Consider the following 17,449-nt stretch of genomic DNA (forward strand, 5'->3'; position numbering starts at 1 on the left):
AAATATGAATGATGCAGCTGTGAGATGTCTCATGTGCTTTTCCAGAACATCTTCAAACCTGAGTTCTTAAAAACACAAAACATAAATATTATAATTTTGACTACTTGTGGATACTAGTATTAATGATGGCATAGAATCATAGATTGGCTTGGGTTGGAAAAGACCTTAAGGATCATCTAGTTCTAACCTCCTGCCTTGGGCAGTGATGCCATTCATCAACTCAGGCTGCCCAGGGCCGCATCCAAACTGGCCCTGAAAGCTTTCAGAGTTGGGGCATCCACAGCTCCCTGTGCAGCCTGTGCCAGTACCTCACCACCCTCTGAATAAAAATTTTCCTCCCAATATCTAATCTAAAGTTCCTCTTTTTTAGTTTCAAACCACCCACCTTTGACAAACCGTGATGTAATGATGTCAAACCATATTGGTCACCCTTCTGTTTATAAGCTCCCTTTAAGTACTGGAAGGTCACATCCCCGAATCCTGAGTATAGGCCATCCTATGCTCTGATGACACTTTATCTGAGGAAAAAAAGAGGGGCTTTACATAACTTTTTTCACAAAATATTATGCAAAATACATATTATGCATATGCTGTACTATGGTCTTAGATACACCTCTACAGCCCTTTATATGGCTGTGAGGTCTGTCACATGGTCACAAAATCTAAGCTCTACACAATTCCTGTAGGTAAGTACTATGAGACTGCATAATAATTTGGCATGTAACTGCCCAACCAAACATTACTCTCAATTTAAGAATGATCAGATTTTGTGTTCAATTTAAATTCATTTTCTTTAAATAGCTGTAACGTAAAATTCAAATTGCCTGTGAACAGTTCTCTGGAAGACTATTCACTACAAATAATGTTTTATGATACTAACAGACACTCAGACCATTCCCTTCTCTGTTTCAATTTGATATATATTTGTCGATTACCTCTTGCATTGCCTGGCCTCACTTTAGAAGGTGCATACAGAAACTGCAGCATCAGCATCCCACTAGGATGCGAGCAGTCCCTGTGCAGAAGCTGTTCACAGCTGCTGGGAGGGGAAGATGAAGCCAGCAGAAACCTTGACGTATGCCCTTTACAAAGGCATTTCTGAAGGTTACCAATCTGCATTGAAGCTTTTTTGAGAGTTGGTCTATAGTGTGTAGGAAGTAACATGTGAATATGTCTCTGTCATATATATTCTTCTAACTGTAATTTTATGAATCCAGGTCTGACTATAGGGTTCTGAACTGGCACAGCTCTACTAGATAAACAGGTAAGTATCTGTCCTGATATAACTGGGCCGGCATGTTTTTGCAGGTCTCCTGACAAATGAAGTGAATAGAGTTGAGTTGAGAAAGCCAAGACAGGGCAGCAAATTATCTTGAAGATGACAAGCCAGTTGTGTCTGATTTCATAGAATCATAGAATGGCCTGGGTTGAAAAGGATCACAATGATCATCAAGTTTCAACCCCCCTGCTATGTGCAGGGTTGCCAACCACCAGACCAGGCTGCCCAGAGCCACATCCAGCCTGGCCTTGAATGCCTCCAGGGATGGGGCATCCACAGCCTCCTAGGGCAACCTGTTCCAGTGTGTCACCACCCTCTGTGAAAAACTTCCTCCTCATATCTAGCCTAAACCTCCCCTGTCTCAGTTTAAAACCATTCCTAGTCCTATCACTGTTCACCCTCGTAAACAGCCATTCCCCCTTCTGTTTATATGCTTACTTCAAGTATTGGAAGGCCACAATCTTGCTGCGGGGTTTCTGGAGTCTTTCAGGATTTCTGTCTAAACACAGTCTAGTCTGAGAGCATCTGAGCAGGAGTTCCATATAATGAAACAGAGTCGAAGGAAAGTCAGAAGACAAAGAATGAGTAGAATCCACTAGAGTCTGAGGGTGATCTAAACACTTCCAAGTTTTCAGATGCCAATTGAGAGTTTTCCAAACTGCTTGTGTTAAAGCAGATTTCTCTGTCCTAAATGGCACTGGCAAATTTGTCTTTTTCCCTTTTGGGGCTTTTTCTTCCACTTTTGGGGAAAGTGGGATGAAATGGACATGATTTTCTGAAAAAATGCCCAATAATCTACAAAGTGCAATCTTCTGTTAAAGTGAACCATCACAACATAAAAATGTACTCATAAGCTATTGGCAATCCTTTTAAAGTATAATCGGTCCTCTTGCTCATATTATGTCTCTCAATGGGCTGTTTTAGTGACTCCCTGCCCTGCTCTTTAGAAACCTTATTTTAGCTGTCATTATGCCAGTACACTCTTCTGGAATGAAGAGCAAATTCCTCCTCCATATATATTCCCTGATGTGTTCATGGGGAGCAATCACATCACTGCTTATCTAATTGCTCGTTTGAGCAACCTCAGCCATTTAGATGCCTTAGCAAGATGGGCTCTTTATGAACCTTGTATTCAGCCTACTGACCAGCCTAGCATCCAGTCACTGAATGTGTTCTATGCATCTGATCCAAGTCTAATCAATTTTTAAAATAATAATAACTAGAACGTGACATCCCAGGGGAGGTTGCATTATTTCTTGCAAACTGGAGTTAGTAATTTCTTACCTCTGTTAAAATCTTTCAGATAAGGATCATCTTTGTGGGTTTTTTTATTGCTTCATGTCAATTATAGATGTCACCATGTCATAGGTGGGCCATCAACCTAATACATGTCATTGTCCCTGTACATCTCTCGTTGATAAAGTGCCAACTTAAACCAAGCACTTACAGGTGCCTCGCATTTCCATCACATTTCTATTACTGTTTATTTCAGAACTGATCATCATTTTTGTTATGTTCTTTTCCTTCTCTGTATGCAATACTTAGCCACCATTCTGAAAATGTCTCCAACTGTGTCATTAACAGATGACATTAGTCTTTCTGCCAAGGCAGTTCTCAAGGCAATAAGAAAATTTTATAATACTGAATTCCATAAGCAGTCTTGGAAGATGTCTCCTTGAACGCTCAGTGATAAACCTCTGTTCCTTGCCTCCCTTACTCAGCTCTTTCCCAAGACCATCTCGCTGTTGACATATTCATTTGTATTCACATATTTAAGTGATTATTATACTATTATCTTCTCAATTTTCTCAAATGGACTACATGAGAAAGCTTTATAGAAGTCATGATAGATTCTCTACATTTTCTTTTCCTAACAAAAAAAAAGGGTTGATAGTTGTGGGGAAAAAAAAAAAGCTTTGTTACCATCCATCTTCTGTAAACTCAGACTGCATTTTGTCCTATTTTTCATTACCTTTATGCCTTGCACTAGTTTTTTTCCATTACAGCATGTACTAAAGCTTTGTATACTACTGAGGTCTGAAGGTGCATCGTTTTCCTTCTATGTGGTTCAGAAGTGTTCACTGTACAAGATAGGAGGGGGAAAAAAAAGTACTGATTTAGTTTTGGGGTCTTAGGCAGATAATTATTACTTTCTGATGCACAGCGATCCTCTAGAAGTGTTTTCCTTTGCTTGGGATTGAAGTTACAAGGAATTTTTGCATCTCCCACTAACAAGTTCTCCCAGATTTTCTAACCATTCAGGACTTGAAGCTCTTCAGCCCAGCTTACTTCACCAAATGGTTTTCTTGGCTTCATAAAGTTTCTTCTTCTAATCAATTTCAATTATATTGATATGATCTAAGTTATGATTATTGAATCACAAATAATTTTATGCTGCTCTTGTTCCGTTCAGGTGAAGCAAAGAACATGCCTCCTTCCTCAGTAACAACATAGAGTAAATTGTAAAGCTTTTTCCCTAGGTAAATGAGAAACACAATGACGACAACAACAAAATATGTATTTCTTCTGTTGGAACAGCACATCATGGACAGTCTTTTCAGTTCCCATGATGGAAAAACTCCTTACCAGGTCTCAGATTCTTAGTGACGAAGAGGCTGGTTCAATACCTAGTCTTTTCTTCCCAACTGAAAAAAAAAAAAAAAAAAAAAAGGTTGTCTCATACTTCCAAGACATATTATGCCTATTCCAGAAATGTCTATTTTATTCCTTAAGACTAGAGCCCTACCCTTGAATAATTCTGATGATTTCCAGTGTGGAAAATTTATAGTACTAGGCACAGTATTCTGAGAAGATATAACAGAATCTGACCCTAAAAGAAAGGTAATGCAGTGAATGCTACAGAGTTTATGAAGGAGGTGAATTTTTACTGTGTTATGAAGGGGTGTGTTGGTAACTGTGGGAAGAAATTCAGGTTGAAAAAAAAAAATGCATCAGGAAAAAATATACTCAGTATACTCAAATACACTGCAGTCCAGAAACATATCCCAAAGGGGATCTTGGAAGCAAAAAAGCCTTAAAAATTTAAAACCAGATTTGACGGAGGAATAGAATTAGTCCTACATTTTTAAAGCTGGCTAGCAGAGATTTTTTCCATCTCTATCTTCCATGTGTTTGTGTTCTCTACCTCCTCCTTCCCTGACAGATGTTCTACTCCTCATTACATAAGGGAATAACAGCACCCTTTACTGACTGATCCTCAGTTTTCATCTGTAATTTAAGCCCAAGTTTCAGGTTCTGCTACGCTGTTTTGTACCAACCTGATTGATTCTAACAAAAGTCTATCCTTTAGGTACTGTTCCTGCCTGTGGCCCAGCACAGGTAGGGAAAGGGGAAGCTTGTTACTTTTTAGGGGTTCTGTGAAAGTAAATATTTAGTTTTAAGGGCAGAGTTTGCTACTTGCAGGTAGGACTCAAAACAAGATTCATTCACTTTTTTTTTTTTAAAGTTTTTATTCATTCTGTTTAACACCACATACTGATATTTGTGGCACCAACAGCAGTTGATTGACTTTTTTTGTAGAACTAGTTCCCATACCGCTAATTTTTTTTTACAGTATTTGTGTACTTAGCTAGATTTACATGCATTCCACCTCTAACATTAGGCTGGAGTCATTTTTCATCCTCCAGGGTTAACATCCATCATTAGATGGACCCATGCAGATCTGTATGAAATGTTTTCTTTTGAAGCCAAGCTTTCTTGCATCAGTTTTTGACATTTTATTCACTTGGACAAACTGATTAATGGTGTCAGCATTGTACATTTGCTTTGCAATTAATACTAAGCAGATGTTAGACTGGCTTGTTGCCCTACACTATGAGCATGAAGAGGTAAATCCTGAAAGACCTTGCTTTTGTTAGTAGGTCAGTCACCAAAAGGTCAAATTTTGTCCCTTGTTCTGTTTTATACATACATCTGATACCGATTAAACTTAGACATTTCAATTCAGATCTTCCAGGAGGGGCTTTATGTTAGAAATCTAGCGTCAAAACCTGACTAGGCAAAACTTGTGCTGACTGTAAGGGCAGGTTTTTCTGTGAGGGCTTCTGGGTTAAACAATTTGTGAGTTACTGCCATTATATCTCGTATTTTTACTCTCAGTAGTTGTGCAGACAAGGTCTGTAAGGAGAGGCAACATCTTCTCATCAAGTTGATGACATGTAACAAAAGAATGTTTCAGGCGCACGGATCCCTCTTTAGTCTGAGATGGAACCACAAATCTCAAGCTCCATAAATAGTGAGATGGGAACAGTTCTTACAAGAAATCTGGATAAGTAATTCTAGTGAAAGAAATCGTAGCAAAAGAAGAGATGATAAACTATACCTACTCATTTTCTGATAACAAAGGCTAAACTTCAGACATGAACCCACTGAAGTAGAATTATATCTGTTTGACCACTGGTAGAAGAGAATCAAGAGCATTAATATAGGTTTTAGAAATGGGTCTGTGATACAAAATTTCATTCAGATATGAAGTTTCCCAAAGTTCAGAAAGTCCTCATATCCATGGCTATTAGGCCCTATTCTTGTAATTTACGAAAGGTAAGCTGTTAGCTTACGTTATCTCCAGTTCTGGGACAGTGATCTTGAGTATACTACTCTTCCAGACAGAAATGAATGATTATCCCTTCTCAAAATCCAGTAGAATTGTTCCTTTTATTTAGTTTACTAATGTATTCAATCTCTTTATAGAGAGATGTGAAATTAATAATAGATTAATTTGTTGCTTCCATTGTGGGCTGTTTTCTTTAAAAATAAAAAAGTGAGACCCTTCTAAACAAAAAGAAACAAAACTCAGAAAAACTACACATTAATCCCGCACAGGTAAAACTTATTCTGTTTATGTACTTATATTTGGGCAAGATAAGAATGTTCATAACACTATTGGGTCTTACTGTCACCTGTAAAGTTCTGAGACCAGCTACCAAGTGAATCTCTTGTAACTCCTGTTTTCACCCTTCAAATGACGTCTTATAAAATAACTTTGAATATTTAGGATAATTAAGTACCACAATTATGATGCTATGTCTTTACAATTGAACGCATTCTGTGATAAACTACTGCAGCTAGAATGGCAAAATTATACTGACAAATCTGCTGGTCAGAAAAACCTCTTCCGTTATGACTATAATTGTTCCACAGATTCTTGGTGACTTGGTTATTTAACTTAAGTGAATGGATTCAATTCTGGAACCCTATGGCGTAATCTCTGCTTTTGGACATGTTGGTTCCTAATACAGTACATTTTCAGATGAGACCAAGACATTTTTTGTGAAGAAAAAAGAAAATAGCAAATTATTTCAGTGTTAAAATATCTCTAAAAAGACAAACATAAAACAAGAAAAGATATAAATGTAAGTAGGTAGTCTGCTGGTTTAAGTATATTTTCCTGTTAGTGATATGTACATTGTTTATATTTCTCTCCCTAAGCATTTCATTAAAATAAGCCTTTCAATGTCTTAACAACCAACATATTTTAAATTTAAACTACTGAGAGTTTATGTGCACTACAGTCCAAATGTAACAAGTCTTCTATTTCTTGAACACTTCTTATATCTCCAGTGTACCTTTCCCTGTGTAAGCTGAATGTCAGCTGCGGCATAAAATGATTTTTAACTTTAATTCATCACTTTCCAGTTGGCTGGCTGTACCCTTCCCCTTGAATTCGCAATTGCAAGCAAGAAAGCTATTGAAAGGTCAAAGGATAGAGAGAAGAACAGAATGGCACTTGTTCCTTCTGCCACTTTAACTTACTGACTTCCTTGCTGTTTCCATGCATTCATTTGCATAATAGAGGTGATCATCTGGTCTTTATTATGGCAGACTGAATGTAAATCAGTTACTGAAACATGAAATATGTCCCAGTGAACTCTCTACACACTGGCATACAAATGAAGGACCTGGTGCTGCCTGGGAAACTGGAGGTGACAGAAGAAAAATATTAGTGTTGCTAATTGGTGCTCGTTGTTACAACCTGTATGAGAGGCTATAGGATTTTAGCTTGGAGAAGGCTCCGGGGAGACCTCACAGTGGCTTTCCAGTACTTGAAGGGAGCTTATAACCAGGAGGGGGAATGGCTGTTTATGAGGGTGGATAGTGATAGGACAAGGGGGAGTGGTTTTAAACTGAGACAGGGGAGGTTTAGTTTAGATATCAGGAGGAAGTTTTTCACACAGAGGGTGGAGACACACTGGAACAGTTTGCCCAAGGAGGCTGTGGATGCCCCATCCCTGGAGGCATTCAAGGCCAGGCTGGATGTGGCTCTGGGCAGCCTGGTCTGGTGGTTGGCAACCCTGCACACAGCAGGGATGTTGACACTAGATGGTATTTGCAGTCCTTTTCAACCCAGGCCATTCTATAATTTCACAGTCTTTGGTGAAAGAAGTGTTTCTTTTAGTAAATATCCCTTCTCCCATCACTTTAAAATTGTTCAAGTGACTGACTTTGGGCACTGGACTTCATATTTCAGGAAAGAACTTATAGCCAAAAGTATCCTCATTTTTGACACTCTGGGACTGAATGTAACTGTGGGATGGGAGAGTTCTGCTTATATTCAGATATAACCCTGTATTTAATGCCTTATTTTAAGCACTAAATCTTTTCATTAGGAAAATACATTTCTGATCTGCAACATTCTAAGAGGTTTTACATGTGCAACTTGCTTTAGGGAGCCTGCTTTGCAGGGGGGTTGGACTCGATGATCTCTAGAGGTTCCTCCAACCCCCACAGTTATGTGATTCTGTTTACAGTTTTCCTTCTCGACACAAAAATGTCTGCAGGCTTTTAGTCCTAACCCTTAGAACTAAATAGAAAAGTACCCACCACACTCCTGCTCAACCTTCTTGACCACGATTCCCTACCTTTCATTTTTGATGGAGTGGAGTAAGATGCCATGCTTTCTCTATCACTGAACAGAGCTATTCCACTCACAGTCAGTTCAGGACTTTCCAGGAAGTCTGTCAGTTAGCACTCCAAGCATTCAGTATTCAATACGGTAATCCCCTCTACTTTAAATTTGCTCATAAAAATGTTTTGTTTTTTTTTTCTTCCCATCTGCCACAACTGGCTGTCCAAATTTTTCACGACCTTCTCCAAATAAATTCTTCACACCATTTGTGTAAGTCACATTTCACTCACAGCCTAAGAGATTGATATTACTAGGTGATATGCAGCAACTAATGTGCTTCTTATTTTGCTTTAGTCTTGTATGAAGTGCACTGGGGCACATGTTGGCAGAAAAGATGGGGTACTGCACTTTAAGAGCATGCATGAGATTTTCCTCATACATCTGAAAACAGAAAAGGGCTGGGTAGTGGAATATTGCCAGTCATAAACTTTAAAAAACAATACTGGGATAGAAAACGGTGATATTTTTAAAAGATGCAGGGTCAGTTAAAAAGAGCAGCGCTTTCTTTTATCTTCTGGCTTTATCATACTTTCAGGTTGATTTGGGTTGTATTTTAAAATCCTTTCAGCAGTCATACTGGCAAAAACTTACTCTTTTCTAACATCTTTCTCTCTGTGTCTCCCTTTTCCACCCTCATTTGTTGTTTTTTTTTTAATTTGGATTTTTATTCTTGAAACTCGTACACAGTCATTGCTTGCCAGCATCTAAGTGCTGGCAACAACACAAATTTCCTGGGTTTTATAGTAACTGGCAAAGCTGTTCCCCAGGGAGAAGCGTTAGCCCCGTGCATAAAGCTTGGATTTCATATAAAACAGCCCTTTCTCTTCTTTAAATTTGATCATATGCTGTCATTTTCATGTATGTCTTTATTAGCATAGCACAGTATTTCTTTTGAAGCTTTAAATATTTTCAGACTTCCTCCCATTTAAAAATATAATTCTCTGCTATTTCAGTTAAATACAGCACCATTGAAGCTGAGTTGCTTTTGCCTGCAGTTCTAGCTCTGTATTTCATCAGCACCAAACAGGGCTGTCCACAGCAGCACATTACTTACATCTACACAAAAGGCATAATTAGCTTTCAACACCATTCTGTTGTTTCTAGAGTACATTTTCACATTTTGATTCTCCTCTTTTCACTAAAAACCATTTTACTCATCAGGTACTGATGTGGTAGCAACCCAGATCAGATCAGTTTGATTTGGTGGGACTGCAATCAATCAGGCAAAAAAAATAGACTGCTGTCCGGATTCTTTATCTGTTACAGACAGAGCTGATACCAGTGTGTTCATGGTCTAACGCACAATTTTAAGAGCAGACACAATACAACCTCTTGAAAAACTGAGCTTCTTTGCTATGGAGATTACTAATCTCATCTGCAATAACAGAAGAATGCCTCTATTTCTAGAAAGGAAAATCTTATTTGAAGTTCAGCCTTTTTGTTCTTAGCTTCCCAACAACATCTTAACAGGTATCAGATTTTAACATTATAATCTCATCATAAGTTTGTTCTTACGTCTGAGGCTCTCCTGAAGACAAACTTTAGGCATAACTTTATTATGTTATGTTGTTCTCTGACCTGAAACATGCAGCACTAAGCTGCTTTCTTTCACCTTTATGAGGTTGTTCATTATATTTTCTTAAATGTATCACTATATGCTTCATCTTTTGGGGAGCCAGATGTCTAATATTTCTGTAGTTGTCACCAGTCAGTGAGATTGGAAGCAGGAATCAGTGTAATGCTATCAATCAGCTACAAATGTGTAAAGCTATGAATCAGTCCAATGGCTAAAAGTGATTCAGAGGCAAGAATGGTAAAAGATAAAGATGCAGGAAGAGAAAAGGACTAAAAAAAGATAGGGAAGATACAGAATTTGAATGAGATGCACAGAGCATGAAAGCCTGTTTCAAACTGGGGTTTGCATAAAAGAAGTGAAGCTAAGAAAAGAAACTGAGGTCCTCACAAAAGTGTAAAATATTGAAAAGGAGACTAATAGGGTTACTATGAAACTGAGATTATATGGGTGCAAATAATTGAGGCAGCAGATTCAGCAAAATACAGATTGAATTTTAAGTGTGCTTTTCAGTCCCACAGAGGCTGAATCCATGCTTAGTATCCTGCCTGTGCTTATGTGCTAAATTAATGGCATAATTAACATAGTCTTGTCCTTCAGTCCTGAACTGTAGGATTCACTTCATTCAGGGAATTCAGACTGCATGCTACTTCAGAAAACTGCTCTTCTTTAAGAACACGAAACCTACACTTACAAGACACGATTTCTCTTTAACATTTTTCAGACTGTTTTTACTTGGAGGTTTTTAGTAGGACTTGGCATTGATCCAGTACACATGAGCTCCTCCAAGGGTAGAAGACAGTTTGAAATCCCCCTTAAAATTTTTCTTCCCTATGTTACTATGTTGAAATAAACAAAAAATAGCTTCTTGTTGTTGTTGTTTTTCCTAGTATTCCTGAAGTGCTTCACGTACACAATGCAGTAAAATGTAAAAGAAATTTTTTTTTTGGAATTTATGCTACCAATTTTTCCCTGTTAATGACTTTTAGGCCCAGTAAAATTAACAGATGTTTCCTACCAAAATAGCGTGAAACTAAATTTTAAGTGGTTTTTCTCTTTTAAAAACACAAAGCTAGAGACTGTCAAATAAATGTGCTTTATGTACAATCATAAAGCTCTTATCTGAAGTTAATTAAAAATTAATCTTAGGTAGATATATCGTGATGGTTTTGTAAATGTGTTTCTGGGGACGAGATTAATTACATCCATTGATGTGAATAATATACAATCGATACCCATTTTCCTTTCTAAAAGGTTGAAATCAAATCCATTCTGCAACTGGGACTTCATTGTTGTCCCTAAAAAAATCAGTATAACAGGCAGTTAAAATGGGAACAAAGAAAAAAATGAAAACAGTAGAAGGTAACTGCAATTAATCAAGTAACATATGAAATATGACATAACTTTCTAAAAATCCAAAGATATTTTCAATAGGTAGAATTCATGATAGGTTAAAGTTACTCACAATTCTTCATTGCTCCTGTTTGGATTCTTAATTAAAAATACTATGGAATCATTTGTCAAAATGTGTTTTTTAAAGCAGAATTATGGCAAAGGAGAACAATAACCATTTCAATAATGGCTTTGGTACTGTCTTAATTCAAAAAATTTAACAACTAAAAATTATCTGAAAAGAGTGAGTTTTTGTTCCAGTGTTGTTGTGGCTGTTATATTATAAAGCCATATTTCAGTGAATATACTACTCTGTAGTATATAAACAGAGCTTGAACAGTTTCAGAGATGACATGGATCCAGTTATTCATGGGCAGGCATCAGGAGGACACTGGATCTCTCCCTCTTAGGTAAAAGGGCTACTAACCTGCAAAAATTAAAGATTCTACAACTTCTCCAGACAACCATTTCCAGTGTTTGAACACTCTTACGGTATTTTTTCCTCTTCTATCTGGATATGGAATTTTCCTTGTTGCAGCTTATGTTTGTTGCTATCACTGTGCACCTCTGAGAACAGGCCAGCTCCATCTTCCAGTCCTGTCCTGTGGGCACATAGTTATCAGGTAGTAGCAAGATCTCCCCTCTGCCTTCTCTTGTCCAAGCTGAAGATGTCCATCTCTCAGCCCTATCACATGCATCACGTTCTTCAGGCCCTGACCATTCAAGACTTCTTGAACTGACTCCGTCCAGCAGGTCAGTAGTGTTGTTGTGCTGGGGGGAGCCCAAAACTGGATACAGGACTCAGATGCAGTATTACAAGAGCCGGATAGAGATGAAGGATCACTTCTGTAGCTCTGCTGGCCCCTGGACCTCTTGCTAATACAGTCCAGGATACCACTGGCTTTCTTCACTGTGACGTGCTGCTTGTCCACTAGAAACTCCAGTTTCTTTTCTGCAGACCAGTTTATGAATATCCTCCAGAATATATAGTTGCAATGGGCAATTCCTTTCAGATACAAGAGCTTGCACTTGCTTTTCTTGGGGTCTAAGAGGTTTGTGTCAGCTTGTTACTGTAGATCATAAAGGTCCCTCTGAATAGCAGTTCTGAATTCAGCTTTTGAGATATAATAAAAGAATGCAAAAGCTAGAGAACCACAGTGGGAAAGAAGCATCAGAAGTCTCTCAGGGGAAGAGAACCAGATGGAGATTAGATATCTTCATTTACCTCTAGAAGTTACTCATAATGGGAAGGAAACATTATGGAAATGCTCAGTTGCCTAAGCATTTTTCTGTTGGTGCTAAGAAGTTAGTTTGATCTTTGGTCCTACCCTCTTGGAAAAAAAGGATTTGTGTTGATTTCATAGTATTTTTGGCACCTCGCCTTATGATATTGATATTGCATGATACTGTATTTGTTTCCCATAACATTTTAGTTATGTATCTGTTTTGATTTGATGACAGGGGCAGTTTTAAGTCACAGTCTAAAATGGAGTCTTTATATACAGTTCTGTTTCCCCCAGAGGAGTTGCCTGGGAACTCTCACAGACTGAAATGTGCAGCACTCTGCAGATGGTCTATTTAAACTCATTTTGTGCTGTACTCTTCTTAGGAGGAGGAAGATTCTGAAAGCCAGGGAGACCATCTGGATTTATCTAATTCTTTTTTTTTTTTTTTTCTTCTTCTGCATTAAAAGTGTGTATTAAGACAAGCCATCCAAACAGTTGCATTGCTAATGGAATGATATTCCTCATTCCTTGGCTCCATATATTCCATAAATCTTTAAGGCTTTTAGAGTGGATAAACTGTCATAGTTTGTCACCACTTCCATCAGGATGGTATTCTCTTTGCAAAGTATGTATCCTAGGGCTCTGCATGAGCCATTTGTGGTTAGGGAATGTGGCTCCAGGACAAACTTGTAAGATAGATGGAGCAAATTCAGCCTCTGGCAGCTTTAGGAATCACTGCAAGTTCTCACATCCCTTGTAGAAATCAGCCCTCTCCCAAATCCAGTGCTCTTTTCACATGAGCAAATAAAAACCTTTAGAACAGTTGAATCGAGCTAGGAAAATACCACACACAGTCTTCACAACAAAAAATAATGCAGGAGAAAACCTTTCCGAGTCCACCAGGGAACACTGCTGATTTATGTGTAAGATGTTCCTGTTAATGCACGGCACTATTAAGCCACAAATTATTCAAGGAGCGATTTTTCCAGTACACAACAAATACCGCTAATGATTAGTGATCCTAGGAATGTGGTCTCTATAGTGCAGAAAGGATGTTATTGCAGTGATATAACTGCTTCACGTGACCTGCGGTATGAACCTCTGCGTCTGCTGAATGGGAGACAAAGGACCACATATAGATTACAGCCCATCTTCCATTACGTGCTGCGGGATGTCTCAGTGACTATTACATCCTGACTTAAAACGGCCTCATGTCAGACAGCCTTCATTGACTGCTTTCATTGAGGTCTTGCTAAAAAGGTACCAGCAGCAGCAAAGTATAAAACTTAGTAAACTTGCATTAATGAACGCTTCATGACACCCTGCGTGTTTTTATGTGAAAATAGCCTCAGCAAGCACTGGGCATCAACTCGGCTGTCTGTCTAGTCTCAACATCTTGACTAGCAACAGTAATCTCAACGCAATCAGTGAGTGCCATTTAAACAATTCTTTGAGCAGCTGTGTGGTTGGGGAGGACTTCTCCTAAGGTGCCCCTCCTGCCATGGTGGTGCAGTGGCTGCAGACACCACTGGTCAGGAAAGCAGCATCTGCCTCACAGAACTGTTGAGGGATGCAGAGAATGCTTTGAGTGCTTGTTGTCCCCCAAGTAGGCTTTCATGGTTGCCTTGGGCAGCTAGTTCAGTACAACACCAGCTACTCTAAGTCTCTTCAGAAGTGCAATTTTGCTTTCTTGTTGAAATACTTGAAAGATAGGATTCTTTTCCTTCAAAATCAAAATATCTGCTCCTTATGATGAGCATAGCCCTCTATAACCAGCCTCTGATCACACACTAGGTGTTCCAAGAGCTAAATGAAAAATAGCCGGAATTGCAATGCCCTGAGCCCTCTTGGCTGTTCTCTCAATTTCTGTATCGTTTTTATAAGCAGAGACCAGCGACACCAGTTTATTCTTTTCTGTTTGGAACAGCGAAACTCGTGGCTCCACCGAGTTTTCTGAAGCAGTTTTGCCTCAAAAGCGAAATGCTCTCGGTCAGATCTTAAGGGAGAACCGAGGAGGCACAAAGAGGGGCGGCGAAGCACTGGCCCGACTCCCGCGGGGCAAACGCCCCGCCCCGCCTCTGAGGAGCCCTCCCGAGTCCGGGGCTCCCGCGTGCCGGAGGCGGGTCGCGGGGGCGGCAGGAAGCGGGGCAGCCCCTCAGCCGCCGGGGACCGCGGCGAGCACCCGGAAGCGCTTGGGCCGCTGGCAGGGGGCGCCTGGCGGCGGTTGGGGGCGTGCGCTCGGTCCGTCGGCGGCCGCGGGGCGCAGGGCAGAGACGCGGCCCGACCCGGCCGCCCCGCAGCCCGCAGCCCGCGATGCGCTCGGACCGCCGGCCACGCCGCGGGGCATGGTGAGCCCGGGGCGGCCGCTCCCCGCGGGGACCCGGCAGGCGGCCTCGCTACTCCGCCTCGGCCTCCTCCTCCTGCCGCCGCTGCTGCGGGGCTCCGGAGCGCAGAAAGGTGAGCGAGCGAGCGGGCGGGCTAGCGAGAGAAACGGGCCGTGCGTGGCTGCGCGGTTGGGAGCGGGCTGCCAGCTGTGCTCCGCCACCGGCGCGTGGCCCCGGGTCGCTAAGAGCCCCTTCGCAGGGACGGAGCCCCGTTCCTTCCTCCCTCTCCCAGCGCGCCGGGGCCGCCCGAGGCTGCAGGCCTTCCTCCGGCGGGGGGAACGCGGGGCGGCGGGCACGGCTGCTGCGCTTCAGCTCGGCGGCGGTGTGCGGAGCGGTGCGAGCCGGGGGGCAGAGCGCCGTGCTGACTGCGATCGGGGGATCGGGGGAGCCGATCTAAGGGAAAAGTGCTGAATCTGTGGTTGGTCGCTGTGTGGTTTTTTTTTTTTTTTTTAAATAGAAGTCAGAGAGGTTTGTCCTTGGTGGAATTAATGATCGGGCTTCAACGGATTGAAAATTACAGAGCGAGATGTGGTCACTTCGTGGCAGCGGATCAGAGGATGCCGCAGTAAATGTCACTTTGATCACAGCCTTGGGAGAGAGTGGTGGGAGTGAGTGTTTTGACAGCATCTTGAAGCTCTCCCTTCTGTGAATACAGGGCTTGAGAAATGCAGTTTTCAGCTCCTGTTGCTTTGGCATCTCTCTGGCTTTGGATTGGGAACTCTTCAAGTAAATTTCTGCACATCTGAAGGAGAGGTGGAAATGTATCTGAATGTCACGGATGCTGTGTTGAAATGCATAGAGGTGATCAGAAAATGCATGCAGTGTACTGATAAACACACAACTCATTTCTTGTATGAAAAAAGACTGGAGAAGTGCTCATAGAGGAAACTACTCCACTGTCTTATCTTGTCTCCACCCTTTACACATATGAAGCTGACACCAGCAAGCATTTGGTGTGCTTTTGTTGTTGTTAACAGAGGAGGAGAAGACTCATTTGTTTTTGAGAAGAAAGAGGGCAGTTGGAGCATTGTGTCTTTTGAAGGCTGTTTCTGGATGAGTCTGGCAGCAGCGAGGTGTTGGTTCGTGCTGTTGAAGCATCAGGCTCCTAGATGTGTGCTCCAAATGCTTCTGCTGACTTGACACTTGTCTGACCTTTTGGTGAGCAGACTGTGTTTGTTATTCTAGGAGAAAACTGAAATAACCAGGGGGAAAAGAAAGAGGTGTAGTTTTCCTTCAGCTCAGGGAGCTGAATTGGCTCAGTGAGTGGTCAGCTGTATGCAAAAGGGTTGGCACCACATAGTAAGTGCGTGGACAGTGGATTTCTAAGTGTGCTGTTCGTGTTGTTCCTTTTGTACTCCTACCCAGAATTTCAATTTAAAGGGTCTGTCTGCTTAATGCTTGCAGTTTGCTCAGAAGATTTGCTTCAAAGAGGGAGGGAAAGCTGCTCATTGACAAGCTTCATTTTATTCAATAACCAAAGGTTAAGATCTCTTGTGCTGTTGGATACAATGGTCTTTATAGTGAGAAAATGTTGGAAATTCTGAGAAAACTCTGCTTGTCAGTGACCGTTTCCTCATAATATATTTTCATTTATCTTACTACGGAAAAGGCTGGAGAGCCTGTATCTTCTATATTGGCGTCATTCTAATTTGGTTAAAGAGTAGACATAGAAATGAAACTGCTGCCTTTTTCATGAAGAGTCTGCACAAAACTAAATTACCACATTAAATATGTGCACAGAGTTGTAAGAGAATATTTTGATTACCAGGAAAGTACCCAAAGCTTAGGAAATTCCACAGTTAAAGTTACCTTTAATCTCTTAGAAGAAATACAGTGAGTTCCTACGTGTTTTGTAGGAGCCCAGGCTGGCTCGGTACACTAGGGAAGCTGATCCTCTCAACAAACAGCTATTCGTTTTCTTTCTTGCTGTTCAGCAGCTCTAAGCCTCGCATACTGCAAGGTATGTGGATCCTGTTCTGAAGATGGAATGTTTCCATCTCCCACGTGCTTTCCTGGAGAGCTCCTCGCTGGTATCAAGTGATTAAAAAATAACTGTATGTTTTTGGTCAGTGTGAAACTTATTTTGAATGTTTGTCAAGAGTTTTCCTACCCTTCCAGTGAGGAAGTCAAAACTAGGGTGGAAGAAGTCTGGGTGATACTGCAGTGAATAGATTTTTCACTTAATAGCCCTCTGTGTTGTGGTTTTAAAGCATAGTCTGTCATGTTGAAAATCATCTTGTGTAGGTAACTCAGCATTCTTTGGGACAGGGTGCTGAGCAGTGACTCGCTGACTTGGAAAATAAAAGCGTTTTGCATGAGGTCTAACACCTTTGGAAACATTGAGAAAAGCTCAAGAGAAAAGTACCTCTACTGCATTTGATACAGTCTTGTGCATCAGGAACTGCCCAGGGGGCTGTGTGCAAGTCACCTCATGTGATTTTGAAAACGCTGTGGTGACTTGAGCTCCTGCTTGCTAGGAAATTAATATTAGAAAGGAACACAAAGCATTTTAGTTGTTTTTCATATAATTAAGTAGGTGAGGAAAAGGAGTCCAGCCCCATTCCTGCTCTTTGCAGATTGTATTTTGAGAAGCAGTGTGCTCCTAAGAGATGTCCAACTAGTGGTATAAATCCTGTGTGACGTGTTTATTAGTAAGCTTTTTTGAGGGTG

The 17,449-nt window shown here is 40.8% G+C and overlaps 1 protein-coding gene across 1 annotated transcript in view; it reads left to right on the top strand.

Moving 5' to 3' along the window:
• Positions 1-14,429: 14,429 nt before the first annotated feature.
• Positions 14,430-17,449, top strand: part of DCBLD2 (discoidin, CUB and LCCL domain containing 2) — a 42,624-nt gene continuing 39,604 nt past the window's right edge. The window contains exon 1 of the mRNA XM_085238342.1: positions 14,430-14,852. Within this exon, the coding sequence (XP_085094468.1) occupies positions 14,741-14,852 (112 nt within the window). The 5' untranslated portion in view covers positions 14,430-14,740. The remainder of the gene's footprint in view (positions 14,853-17,449) is intronic.

The sequence above is a fragment of the Meleagris gallopavo genome, chromosome 1, assembly GCF_905368555.1.
Source record: "Meleagris gallopavo chromosome 1, MGAL_WU_HG_1.1, whole genome shotgun sequence".
NCBI lineage: Eukaryota > Metazoa > Chordata > Aves > Galliformes > Phasianidae > Meleagris > Meleagris gallopavo.